Below are 14,256 nucleotides of genomic sequence, written 5' to 3' on the forward strand. Positions count from 1 at the left end.
CTAAGTTAACATAGCATTTGTGAAAACCAGTTTCTTGTAGTTTATTGTTGGATTAGATTTGTTAATATGTCAGTCATCTATTGTGGATTGTGGCCTACTGTGGCAGCCGGGTGAAGCTGACTAGACTATACACAATTAGTGTACCTATCACCTGTCACTTACTTGAAACTGATAAAATAAAATTGCTACTGTACCAAACAATGGAAAATCGAGGATGGAATGTAACAATATTATGAAAAGGATACTTGCTACCCACCATATAGTGGAGATGCTGGGTTGCAGATAGCCACAACAAAAACACTGTCACACGATAAGCTTTCCGAGAGGCCTTTGGGGGGGGGGGGGGGGGCAACCACACACACACACACACACACACACACACACACACACACACAGTCGAGAGGTTAGACAGAATGCAGGGGTGGGGGAGGAAAAAGAGAGAAGTAAAAAGACTGGGTGCACCCCAGCCTCTTCCTGTCCCTCAGGCACTACTGTTCATAGTCTGGCTTCAGCTGCCAGACACAGTGATTTTGTGTGTGTGTGTGTGTGTGTGTGTGTGTGTGTGTGTGTGTGTGTGTGTTGGCTGAAAGCTTACTGTGTAACAGTCTTTTTGTTGTGCCTATCTGCGACTCAGCATCTCTGCTAAATGGTATCAACTGTCCTTTTCGTAATATAATTACTAATGCATGGTATATTAGTGATTCATTTGGAGTAGCAATAGAGCCAAAAACACCACAAGCCATTCTGCCTTGCACTAATGTTAACCTATTTGAGAAATTATGATTATGACATGGTTATTTTGCCTGTTTTAAATATCAGGTCTAATCCAGTGTTTGAAAAAAAACCACCATAATTATATGTCAGGTGTGGTGGTTTTCAATCATTATTCAGCTGTGGAGGTCCAAAAGTTCAATAACTTTTCAAGTCTAATCCAGTTATGAATAAAAATGTGGAAAGAAGGCATAAACAGGGCCTAGTAAACCTGATGTTGAACATGTTTTAAAAAACTATAAAGCCAAAGGAAGTGAGCTGTGTTAATGAAATCTTTTTTTCTTATTTCTAGATAGGTATCATTCCATAAAAAATTACCAGGTGTCATTTCCATTAGTTACTTGAATCTCTAATGTAAAATTATGAAGAAATCTTTAGGAAGTTTACTTGAGTATTATCATGCTTATGTCAATGTAAGTAACATTTTTTGTTTGATAATATCAATCTTCTTGGTATTTCAGTATGACTTTGAGCCTCACTTTACATTCCTGGATTCAGAGTTGTCATACCCAACAAATCTTGGTTTTCCACTGAAGTTAGTCATTGATGGAAGTATTGCTGCACGTCTGAAACTTAATGGTGAAGTAGATGTTCGTTCTATACTCCGTCAACCAGAAAATGCAGCCTTCAGGCTAGAGTTTGTTCCAAGGTAAATTTATATATTAATTGGTAATGCCTGTTAGTCTGGTGTGTGTGTGTGTGTGTGTGTGTGTGTGTGTGTGTTCGAACAATAATATCCATCAAATGTAGCATTTAACTGAAACATGATTTTCATACAAAGAAACAGACTGTAACAGATTCAGTAATGCAAGATAGAAACATTATAATGTCCCCTTGCCACTATGTAAAGTATCTTTCTCAGTAGTTTTCATTTAGCCTAAAAAATACAATCGAAAGAAAAAAAATGTTTAAATCATTTGAACATTCAAAAATACCTTGTAGAAGAAAGGAAGGTCATGGCATTAATGTTTCCAGCAAAAATGGCAATAAACGCTATATCATTATCAATACAAAGATTTAAAAAATGTCACTTTAAACAAATGAGTTTTATCTTGGACAGTTACATCTCAGCCCTTTAGTACTGATCTTCAATTTATGCAGTAGACTTAAGTCCATTCTTTGAACCACTGACAAACTTAATTCCTGAGAGACTTTTTTAATGATAAATTTATATTAAGGTTTCATTGTTCTTAGATACTTCCAGAGAACTTTTGCAAACATGCAATTACTCCTCAGCAACATTAGTATTAAAGATATTCTTTTTTAGTCCAGGAAAGTGATTATGAGTTTCAGTTTAATATTGAGGATGGGAATTGTAGTGACGTAGCATGAAAATGCCTAGGATATTTGGGTACATCATTAGTTGCTTTGTGATTTGATTTTTGAGAAGCTTTAGTATCTCAGAGTTTTTTTTAAACAGAAATCGCTAGATTTGTCCAGCATTTCCTTAAAACTGCAATAGATATAGTATTGTTCCTTTCCTACCATCATAATAAAGTTGCCCTGATTGTGAGGGTTGGTTTGGACACCAGTTTCTTACAATTCATGGCCTATTAGAGGCAGTATGCCGTTGATATTTGAAAAGATTTACACATGAATTTATTGGGGGACCTAAGTTTAATGAGGATTTTGAATCATGGTGCCATTTGGCATTTGTTTTACATTAACAATTAGTTACCAGAAGTGAAAGAAATGATAAGTGACAGAAGCTAAATCCTAGGTTTCTCTGGGAATCAGTGCCTATATCTTTGGGTTTGTAATCTGGCACTTAACCCACTGAGCCCCACATTCCTGAGTAGAATTTAAAAATTTAAAGTCATGTATAGAATTTAAAAATTTAAAGTCATGTAGTGAAGGTAGGTACAACAAAATGCAGTGGAATAGAAATAACAGAAATAATATTTTTGTACTCTGAATATTATCAGTTCAACAGATGGTTTACTTTTATAAGTACTGGTATATTACATGTTTGATCTAATTGTAAGTTTAAATAAAGTAAAAAATCAGAATGAAGAGAAGCAGGGAAGGTATATAGTTGCTGGGGCAACAATAACTGCAAGATAGATAGATCAAGGCTTAACATTTCATCCGGTACAGTGTCACTAGATAGTGGACACATCATAAATTAAATAAGAATGGACTTAACTACTCCAAACTTACAGCATACCCATAAGTGATTTTGGGGGACGTAAAGCTGAATGGCTAGATGGGAATTAGAAATCCGCTCACACTGAATGTAAGTCCATTCTTTTAACAAATGTGATTTCTCACTTGATAACAATGACTGCAGGAAGTGTGATTTTAAGATACCACTGCTTCAGAGTTTTTACTTCCTAAAATGAAAGAAAGCTATCTCATAATTAACTTCATCCAAAGAAAAACAAATAATTTACTAGTAATTTGACTCAAAGAAAGTCATATATGTTTTTTTCAGGTGCTTTAGAAATAATTACAAGTGATTGTTATGAGGCCTGAGAGCAGGTTACAAGTAATGAATGACTTGGGTTTTCCAAAAAATTTGTACATGGCAGAAATGTTATAGAAAGTGAATATTAAACCAAATGAGACAAAACACAGACAGTATTAGAGAGGAAATAATCAAATGAAATATGTATTATGATGTAGTCAACTATAAAAATGTATAGTGCTGAAATGGCCACCAAATTATGTCTAAGTGGAATGAGACTGCAACCATTGTCTGGGAATTGTCTAAGAATTAAGTTGCATTTGACCTGGGATTGGCCTGCATACATTAGGTGCCTTGTAATTTACTATTTATTGTAAGAAGCATGCAAAATTTGTTACATATAAATCAGATTATAAAAAAATAAAATTCATGATAAGGTAGGACATGTCTGATACAGATGTGAGAAGTACTTTCTATGGAAATATGATGGTTAGAAAAATGAACTTAATTTTATATGAAAGCTTGTTGGCAGTTTATATGGTTAGGGTGTTAAAATTTTCACATTTTGTGTTACTTGTGTATCACTTATTCATGTTAATTTCATATGTACCATATATTTCACATATATGAAAGCTTGCAACTACAGAAACTAATGAATCTAAATATTTACATTGCCAGTGCTGCAGTAGAACTTACTGGAAAGCTGCTTGTTGATGCCTATGTTGTGGAAGGTGGCTTAAAATTGGATTACAATGTGCATTCATCAACGGGTATCAATGTTGCGGTACATAACTTGAATGATCTTGGCATAGACATTAAAGTTGGCCTGCCTGTGAAGAAACAAGATATTATTGATGTGAAAACAGATGTTCTTACTACAATTAAGGAAAGAGGGCATCCAGAAACTTCGACACCACTTCATTTTAACTTGCAAGGGTAATCAAATCTATTTTCCTTAGAATTAGTTAATTACATAAATGCACTGTATGAGTGGAAGAATAATCTTTTATTTGTTCATTTGTGAGCTGAATAATGCTGTTATTATAACAACATCCACTACCATTGTAACTAGTATTTCCAATCATTTGATTTTCAGAATTAATATATTTATTAGTACTGCTTTTCACATACAGACATGTTGTATTGTGGTGGTCAGGTGGTTTTTGACTTGGGCTGATGCATTTAGCTACCACTTGATAATGAATATGCAGTTGAGACTCGCCATTAGTACACTAAAAAACATTATTTACAGTCATAGGCAGGACAATATTAACATTTTATACATAATGACTGTATACCATAACAGTTGATTATTTTATGGAAATAATATTTAAAAATTTTTACTCTGTTCAACTCCCATCACTTGACTGAAGCTACAGTTTCATGTTTGTTACTGTTTTATATGTAAGGACAGTAGAGTTACCTTTTTTTCACTTGTTGTTGTTGTGCAAACTAAATATCCCGTCTCTTACTACAAGGAAACTCTTAGTTATATGTGAAGAAATACCTATATTTCATGTTCACATTTCATATTCAGAATTAAAATGTCTTTGCTTTCAGTGCATAATGCTGAGAATGTTTAAGAAAGATTATTTTCCCATTGATGTCTCAAGTTAATAAAAATCGTGATAACCTGCCTTACTTTCTGTAATTTTCTTAGAAATATATCCATGAGCAGTTTTTGAAAGAATTCATCATCTCATTGCAGATTTCTATTTACCATTTGTTTCATTTTGCCTTAGATAATGTCACACACAGGAAATAATAATAATAATATACCAACATGTTCAGAATAGTTATTAATTTATTTTGCTGGATGTATGTTTAAAAAAAAGGTCATAAAATTCTTTCCTTAAAAGCTCTTTAGTGCCAAAATAAAGTAAATAATTTAGAGCAGTACCTTGGCGCAAAATTTTTGTTTGAACTGACTGTAATCAACCTTTGTCTGCTTGTTCATGTACTGTTGTATTTTATTCGCATATCCAAAAGATGAAATTGCTTTATCTTGCTATTCAACTTTGTATGTTCAGCTCACTTATCACTATGAAGGTAGCTTTTTCACTTTATTTTCTTTTATATGTCTCTGTCCCCTTGTATGATAGTTTAATGAGAAAAATGTGTTGTAGCATCATGAACTGTCGTGCAAGAGATACATAACACTAAAATTTAATTTTTTTGAAACACTTTACAGAAATGACTACAAACAGTATCGTGGGTGTTTCGACCAGTTATCTCCAGTGAGTGGTTTGACATTCTGTGGTAATGTGAGTGTTCCTTGGGTTTCACCAACACATGCTGCTGCCTTTTATCCTCTTAATGGGCCTAGTCATCTGTCTGTCAGTATTGAGGCTGATGATGTATCAGAATACCACTTCCGAGCTGAACTTAAGAAGGACGGTATGTCCACAATTACAGACATTTACTGCAAAATTTTATCAATAAGAAAAGATTTACAAAATGCTATATCACATAAATATTGTTATTAGTCTTCATTGTGAATACTGATAGTAAAAATATGCTGCTGATCAGATATGAAATGAATAACTGGATTTAAAGCTCTCAGAAAAACGTATGGCATTTAATTTGAGTATTTATCTTTGAATTTAATTTTCAGGGTCAGCATTTAAATCTGCTGAAGTTCTCTTTGATACACCTGGCTCTGGTGCTGATCGTAAAGTGTTGTTGCTAGTTGAAAGAAAAGAAAAACCTCATCAAGGAGTCACAGCAACTCTGAAATCTGCATGGAAAGAAGTTGTTGCTGAAGGTAAAATGTGTTGTTTTTTGTGGTTCATGTGTTCTTAGTATTATAATTTTTGTGGGTTGAGAAGTTAGAGTCATTATTGGAGGGGGAAATAATGAGATTATTTTATGATTTTTTTTGTTAAATACTTTGGAATAATTAATGCATTTGTCTTGAAAGATGATGCATTCACTTTTGCTATGAAATAAAACTGTCATTGGCACACATACTAGAATTTCTGCCCAAATTTCAAGTTGATGTCATTGAAGTAGATGAGTATCATATTATAGTTCTTTTTTCCAATAGCACTCTACACAGCCTTTTATGGGATATTGTCATGTTGGAGGAAACGTCTTTCCTCTGATATTGACCTAGTCTGTGCAGCCAGTAATAGCAAAGCTTTCAATTGAGTGGTATGCAAGCCATTTGAAGTTCCAAATAACTTCTAAGACTAACTTGCTTTCAAAACACAAATATTGAAGTTTTGGCCTTGGTTTTACATGCTTTACTAATATTACACACAGGCTATGGGTATATTCTCAAAATATTATTATGTTTGCTCTAGATGTCAGCAGTCTTGGGTAAAATATGTGTTTTTTCCAACTTCTCTAGGACATACTAACTATGTGCACTTCAGATGATGTATGAAGAATGGACAATAAATGACACATATTCATCGGTCTGTCTTTCATACAGTAAGAAAGTATTTAGACTCAAAAAGTTAACTGTTATAAGAAACTATGTAGGAGTGTTCCACATGGAGTGCCACCGCATGTTTTCTGCTGTCAAAATCATCTTACAGTCATTTATTATTTAAGATCATTTTTCCTAGGATACATTAGTTTTCAAAAACCGCTGACCTAAAGCTCAGTCTTCTAGACTGTTATTCACCTTTAATCACACAAATTATTTCAAATAGTTGCTGAAATAATAGCTGAAGCAACTTAAAAATACTTTATTGTTGTTTTCAAATATAATAGAAAAGTTCTGGTAGAATGTAAAGAACCACACACACACACACACACAAATAAAAAAGGCAATGTTATCATTCTTTTTTATGTGCCTGTCAACAACTCATCTTTTATACTACTTCGTGAACTGTCTCCTTTACCCCTAATTTATTTGCTGTTGGTTTCATCGTGCTTGGTGTTTTCCTGTAGTTTATAAGAAAGTACATATGACCATTGTCTCACTGTCTTCCTCAGTTAACCTTACTATGATATGGTTGAAGTTTTATAGCTTGCCCAAACACCTCAGTTGTGTTCTAGAACTGATGTATTTAACTGTGTGTACTTTGTGAATTTTCAGTAATTTGATAATATGTAGCTGCTGACATAGAGCAATATGAAGTAGTTTATCTGAAGTGAGGCAAGAAAGCACACATAAGAAAGTTGCTAATACTTTATGAAATGTACTGATTTGATACTGTTGTAAAAAAACTCTCATTAAAGTAGCCTTCTTATTCTACAGGTCTCTTAATAGATGATAACAATGAAAAGTCAGTGTCAGCCAAACTTGTTATTGATGCAGATGAATATTCAGTCAAGGGTGGTGTTAAAATTTCTGGCAATCCAAATCGCCAAGTATACAGACCAGTCCTTGAATATAAAGCTCCTTCTAAGGAAAATAATGCAAAAGTTAAAAAGGCACATAAGACACCAGAAGGAATTACTGTTGATGGTATGTAAAATCAAATTATTATTGTGTTGATTTTGCACCATGGAAGACTGTTATTAACATTACTTTTGACCAAAACCACACTTTAATGTATTTTCTGATCTTTCAAATTTAATGTAACGCTATCAAAATTCAACATTTTCGTTCAAGTAAGTATCTTACAAAAGTTCCTCTGAACTAAGTATGCTTTTATTTTGTTTTCAGGAGCAGTTGTGGTTGAAAGGGATTATGGCAAGAATAAATACACATTCCAAGGTCTGGCCCTGAAGACACCGAAGGGTAAGTATTTCATCTGCCAGCAATTTCTTTAATTTTATTGAGGCTAATGTTCTGTTAATTAACAAAGAAATTCCAATCCCAAAATTAAAAGCAGAATATTGCCAATTTTTCAGATGAATGTTTAAAATTTAGTAAGGTCTTATAGTATTTAATGTCATTAAATGTTTACAACTGTTTGTTCCTGACTGCCGTATCATTAGTTTTTCTTCTCATATTTCAATATGTCATCTTGCTGCATTTTGTCATTTTAGCTTCTTCTGCTCTCCCTTCTTTATTTTCATTATTTATTTGTCCATTGACTGTTTTCAACAGTGGTGTGGGACACATCAAAGTACATGTCATACACAGCTCTAATAACTTAACCATAAATAAATTAGATACTCAGTTACTATTGTAGCTGGTCTAGAAACATTCACACACAATACATATACTTAATTGATCCATTCATAATAACTTCATTGTCATCATGATCTTACACTTTTATCTTCATTTTTCCAACCAAAACTACAGAGAGAATCTTGCTACTCATTTTTGTCTGACTGACCACATACAGTTGCAGCATACACAAATGGATTTGCAAAACAATAAAAAAATCTCCTAAATAGAGTTATTTTTAATTCCACTCTCAATTTTATTTCCTCTTCCAACCTCTTGAGGTATGATAACAATTCATTCTAAAGTAACATTTACTGTGGATCACACACTTTTTGAGATTGTGTTCTTTTTACACATTCTATGTGAAAGCTTGTACAGTTGCATGTAGTGTAGCAATGGTAATAAATATTTATTTGCAAGTCGCCAAGGTAGACTGTGACCATAAACACACTTTTTATACTTCTGTAATTTAAATATTTATTTTAAATGAAACTTGGTTTTGTAACTAATACAATAGTACTTAAAGTATTCCATTCTGACATCTTCCATGATGCAGAGATCTGAATACCTAAATTATTTCAGTCTGACATATTCTGCTGTGCAGACATTTGAAAACCTTATTGAAGCAAAGCAGACTGAATTGTCTGTGAAGGTTTAATTATATACTCTTCTCAGTGTATTTTCTGGTCAACATGCATTCTCACCAGTTTCATGGTATGTGCTATTGCAAAGTCTGACCCACTGAACATCATATCTAGGTTTGCAATTTTCCAGTCTGTGTGTAATTATTTCATTCCCATTAACTGTAAATCTATTGCATCGAACTTCATCAGTAAGTTTATACAAAGCTTCACCTATGTTGCTCACTATTATTAAATAATCTATGAACAACATGAATTATAGTTACACTGTTGTAGGTGTGTATGTTGCCTATGTAATTGGGTAATAGTAAAGGATGAAGCACACTGCATTGTAGTACACAAATTTTAACTAGTGTTTTTCATTGAGTACCAATTGGTAATTATGACTGGATGTAAATGATGCACATTTCATAACCTACATATTATACATGTGAATGATTCAAGCCACACTTTTCCTACCCCTTAGATTCCATGTACTTCCAGTTTGTCTAAAATAATTGCATAATAAACAGTATTTAATGCTTTGGAGAGCTATAAAATGAGAAATGAGTCCTACCACTTATTCATTACTTTTGTAGAATTATCATTGTTTCATCGATGTAATCCATTAAAAGCATTTATCTGTTTCATCCTGGTCAAAATTCATATTGATACTGTTGATTCTGTAGTTAAATAGTTAGTGACCCACTGCTTCATTAATCTCTCTGATACTTTGGAGAATGCTGATAAAATATTTTTCATCTTTATGCCTGTTACCGCTTTTGAATAATGGTTTCACCTTTTTAAATTTCAATTTCTGTAGAAACAGTTCTTCAGTTAATTATATATTAGCAATATGTTTGATATCATAGCTCAGATTACCACTGTTCAAATAAAAAAGGTTCAGATGAGATGTTTTAGGTACCATATCCAGTAAAATGTAAATATTTTTAAATATTATTTTGAGTGAAAAAAGAAAACTTTGGTATGCATATTATTGACCTGAATTTTCAGGTGCACAAGTTATTCTTCAAAATAAACACATACACACACACACACACAGATGTAAGTATACATTTATTGAAGAGGATAGTAAGAAGACAAATTTATTACCTCACACTTTTACTGGTTATGCCCCAAATACTAGTGATGATTAAAGTTTCATACCACTATATTACTACCATAAATTCAGTGTTCTGTGAAGCTATCATGGGTTGCTGTGATACTTTTCACAGTTCATAAAACTGGAACTATGAGGCATTTCATGAGTACTGGATGTATTTCCAACCATATTGTTTCGAAATTAGTCCTTTTGCCACTGTCATTGATAGCAACAATACATTTACTATCCAGTTGCTAAGTGACTTCAATCCATTCATTCATTACATTCTGTAAATAGAGAGTGATAAACAGTAATCAACAAATCTCACTGGAATTCTTTGTTTCTATTATTGGTTTTCCATGTCCATTCAGCATTATCACGTATGGAAGTATGATCAGTAAGTTATTATCTAGTACAGCCTGAGTAAATGTTTTGGATAAAGGCCCTGCTTGTTGATGTAAACTTCATATATCTCAACAGTTTTCATGTAGCTTATGACATTCTTTGTATTTTGTGTGATGTCACCTCAATTAACTGCAGGTACAAATATTTTTCATTGCAGGAACATATGCTATCAATGGGTATCTGGATATTGCTCCAAGGAATTATGCTTTTGACCTGAAACTTTCAGTGGACAAAAATGAACTTAATGTTAATGGCCATCTGAATTATGCTGAACCAAGAAGCATAGATATTGCTCTTGAAGTTACTTCTCCACAGTATCCTGACTATGGTTATGGTTTCCAACTAATTAACAAAAGAGGAGATGATTCAGTAAGTAGAGAGTAATGAATATCCTTATTAATGAATTTAAGTACTGTGTAATAATGTTCTGTCAACATAATGGCTACCAGTTACCAGTACCTTAGTACTTTTTCTGAAAAAAATTTTTACATTTGGACTTTGCAATTTTGAAATTGTTGTATTTCTTCACCTGAGAAATTTTGTCTGTTTCCATCATCAGATATTCATTCATTCATCCATCATATTTCATAGATCCCGTGATGAAGGAAAATACAGGGTACACACACATACATATGGTACAATGGTACAGTTGACTCTGAGAAGCTCATCTGCAGAAACCAGCACAGTTTTAGGAAACAGCGGTCATGCGAAACACAGCTGGCCCTCTTTGTGCATGATATACAACAGGCTCTCGATACCGGCTCCCAGGTTGATGCCATATTTCTCGACTTTTGAAAGGCATTCAACTCAGTTCCGCAGTGTCGCTTCCTACAAAAAGTGCGTGTTTACGGTCTATCCAATGACATAAGTGGTTGGATAGAAAGTTTTCTAACAGACAGGGAGCAGTATGTCATCCTAAATGGGGTAACTTCAACAGAAACAAGAGTAACTTCAGGTGTGCCCCAGGACAGCATAATAGGTCCTCTGCTTTTTATGATTTACATAAACGATCTGGTTGATGGTATTGACAGCGGCCTTAGACTGTTTGCCAATGATGCTGTAGTCTACAGGAAAGTAGTATCACACGAAAGTTGTGAACAAATCAATGAGGATTTGCAGAAAATAAATGTGTGGTGTAATGACTGGCAGCTATCTCTCAATATTAGTAAGTGCAACCTACTGCGTATAACAAGGTGAAAATCCCCATTAATGTATGAGTACAAAATAAATGATCAGTCTTTGGAAGCGGTAACATCCGTGAAGTATCTGGGTGTGACTATTCGAAATGAACTCAAATGGAATGATCAGATTACGCAAGTAACGGGTAAGGCGAACTCTAGATTGCAGTTTATTGGTAGAATCCTGAAGCGATGCAGTCCTTCAACAAAGGAAATAGCTTACAATACATTAGCTCATCCAGTCTTAGAGTACTGTTCGTCTGTATGGGACCCTTACCAGTTGGGTCTGATTCAAGAGATTGAGAAGGTCCAAAGAAGAGCGGCAAGGTTCATGACTGGTACATTTAGCCATCGCAAGAGCGTTACAAATCTCATAGAAAGGTTGGAGTGGGACACACTTGCAAATAGACGATGCGCTAAACAGGAGCTGCTCACTAAATTCCGAAATCCAATCTTCGCCGAGGATGTAGAGCATATATTATTACCACCAACTTCCAAATCATGTAATGATCATCATTCAAAGATAAGGGAAATAAGAGCTCGTACTGAGGCGTTCAGACAGTCGTTTTTCCCTCGCGCAATCCACGAGTGGAACAGATGGGGGGAAATATGACTTTGGCACGAATTGTGCCCTCCACCACACACCGCTTGGTGGCTAGTGGAGTGTATATGTAGATGTAGATGTAGAATGGTGCAGTGTTGCTGTACAGGTAGAGACAAAGAAGGAGGAGGGGAGGGAGAGAGAGAGAGAGAGAGAGAAAGGGAGAGAGAGAGAGAGACAGACAGAGAGAGAGAGAGAGAGGGAGAGAGAGAGAGAGAGAGAGAGAGAGAGAGAGAGAGAGAGAATTCGTTAAAAAGATAGTAAAGTTTTCAGTCTTGTCCGTGTGCTTTTTTATGACTCAATGCCTCTATTATTCAGTGAGTTGTCTCCCTTGCTCCTATGTTATGTACGTGCAAAATGTAACTCTAGTAATGTTATCCGGCTGGATATGAAAAACAATTTAAACAATTGGTTCTTTGTCTGTATAGTTTATAAAAAATATAGAAAACTCAACAATAGTTAGAACCACTGCATACAAAATGTCTCTCTTTATCATAGTGTGGACCAAAAATGTTGTTTCAACCACAATAAGTTTTCCAGCTCCATAAAATGCACAGAACTGATTGCGTCAGCATTTATATTATTTTAAAATTTTCAGAGTGACAGCAAGATTATATTAGCTTCTGGAAGAAATCTGAAGAGTGATAGATCAAGGATCATTATTGAACATTTCATTAAAGGCAAATATGAGACCCTGGACAAGTTCAACCTAGAAACATCAGGGAAAGGTAAGGAAGAGTTAAGCAAAGTAAATAGCACCATAACTGTTTGATTATCTTCAGTACTGTTGTCAAACCATTAGTAATTAAATGTGAAGTAATTTTTTATTTGTTGATATGTACTTGTCATTGTATGCCTGTACTGAATTTCTAAAGACTATCTGAGCTTGTACTATGCCTCTAAGTACCACAATATTGGAGAAGAATTAAACTCTAATATTATTTTTGGCTCGGACCAGAACTTTTATCTGTTTGATATGTTAAACATTCATCAGATACAACCAAAATGTGTTCTTAACAGTCCTGCAAAACATATCTAAAATGCTATCAGCATGCTCATTCACCTCTTCTCTAAGAGAGAAATTCTTTCAGATTTTCTCTTATATCAGTTTCTTTCAAGTTTTTAACAGTTTCTGCAGAGTATAGCTGATTTGCCACCTGTACCATCTCTGATATACTTTTCACACTAACACCACTCTATATTTCACCATTTCAGTCTTAGAAATAACAATTTTTGTTGTTAATACAAACTACAGTTACCTTTTTGATTTTGTCACATTGTTATGCTATGTCATATTGCTTGCTTAACAATCAATTATACAGCTGTTTCTTTATGCGAATGATTTACTGTCCTTCCATTATTGTATTACCTCATGATTATCACCTCCTTTGAATGTATATTTTATTCCACTATAAAAATTTGGTTTGCATCATGATAGTCAAAAATTTCATTATAATACCTTTTCAGCATCAGTGAAGTAACGGTACACCACTTTTATTACTGTGTAATTAGTAAGAACTTTATTAGAACTTTTTTTGCACCATTACTGCTATCATCTGTTTGTACTGGAAATGAGATGCATACTATAATAATTAGTTTGGGGTAGTCTTTTACACAAAGTCATACCAGTCTGTTTTGCATAGCTGCTCCGTGGCTACAACATTTACATCTTTTTAGTTTGTGTTTTGGATAATTATTATTTTTTGTATCAGTTTTACTAATGTAGATTTCTACCACTGGTCTGGAATATCCTGAAAATACTGGGCTTTTACATGAATTCCACATTATATCAGCAGATAAGGTACAAAGTAAAAATGACCTTTGCAGAATACAGATACAAGCTGCATGGTTAGAATAAACATTGAAATATAAACATACTTTGAAATTGGTAAAACAGCTGTCAGTATTCCAAATATGGTTGTAATTAGCTCTTTGCTTCTTCATGTAGGTTGTGTAAATTAATTTAATGATACTGAATGCTTCATGATGGGTAGAGTTATAGCATCAGAAAAAAAGAACTTGATCAGACAGACAGTTTAGAGAGAGAGAGAGAGAGAGAGAGAGAGAGAGAGACTGGCACATTCAACACCAGTAATTCTCT

The 14,256-nt window shown here is 34.0% G+C and overlaps 1 protein-coding gene across 2 annotated transcripts in view; it reads left to right on the forward strand.

Annotated features, from left to right (window-relative positions):
- Positions 1 to 14,256, forward strand: part of LOC124556506 (apolipophorins) — a 127,203-nt gene that overhangs the window by 48,664 nt on the left and 64,283 nt on the right. For both annotated transcript variants that reach the window (XM_047130462.1, XM_047130463.1), the window contains exons 15-22: positions 1,233 to 1,420; positions 3,857 to 4,114; positions 5,370 to 5,575; positions 5,793 to 5,942; positions 7,389 to 7,598; positions 7,800 to 7,874; positions 10,534 to 10,745; positions 12,754 to 12,883. In XM_047130462.1, the coding sequence (XP_046986418.1) occupies positions 1,233 to 1,420; positions 3,857 to 4,114; positions 5,370 to 5,575; positions 5,793 to 5,942; positions 7,389 to 7,598; positions 7,800 to 7,874; positions 10,534 to 10,745; positions 12,754 to 12,883 (1,429 nt within the window). The remainder of the gene's footprint in view (positions 1 to 1,232; positions 1,421 to 3,856; positions 4,115 to 5,369; positions 5,576 to 5,792; positions 5,943 to 7,388; positions 7,599 to 7,799; positions 7,875 to 10,533; positions 10,746 to 12,753; positions 12,884 to 14,256) is intronic.

This window comes from Schistocerca americana, chromosome X (assembly GCF_021461395.2).
Source record: "Schistocerca americana isolate TAMUIC-IGC-003095 chromosome X, iqSchAmer2.1, whole genome shotgun sequence".
Lineage (NCBI taxonomy): Eukaryota > Metazoa > Arthropoda > Insecta > Orthoptera > Acrididae > Schistocerca > Schistocerca americana.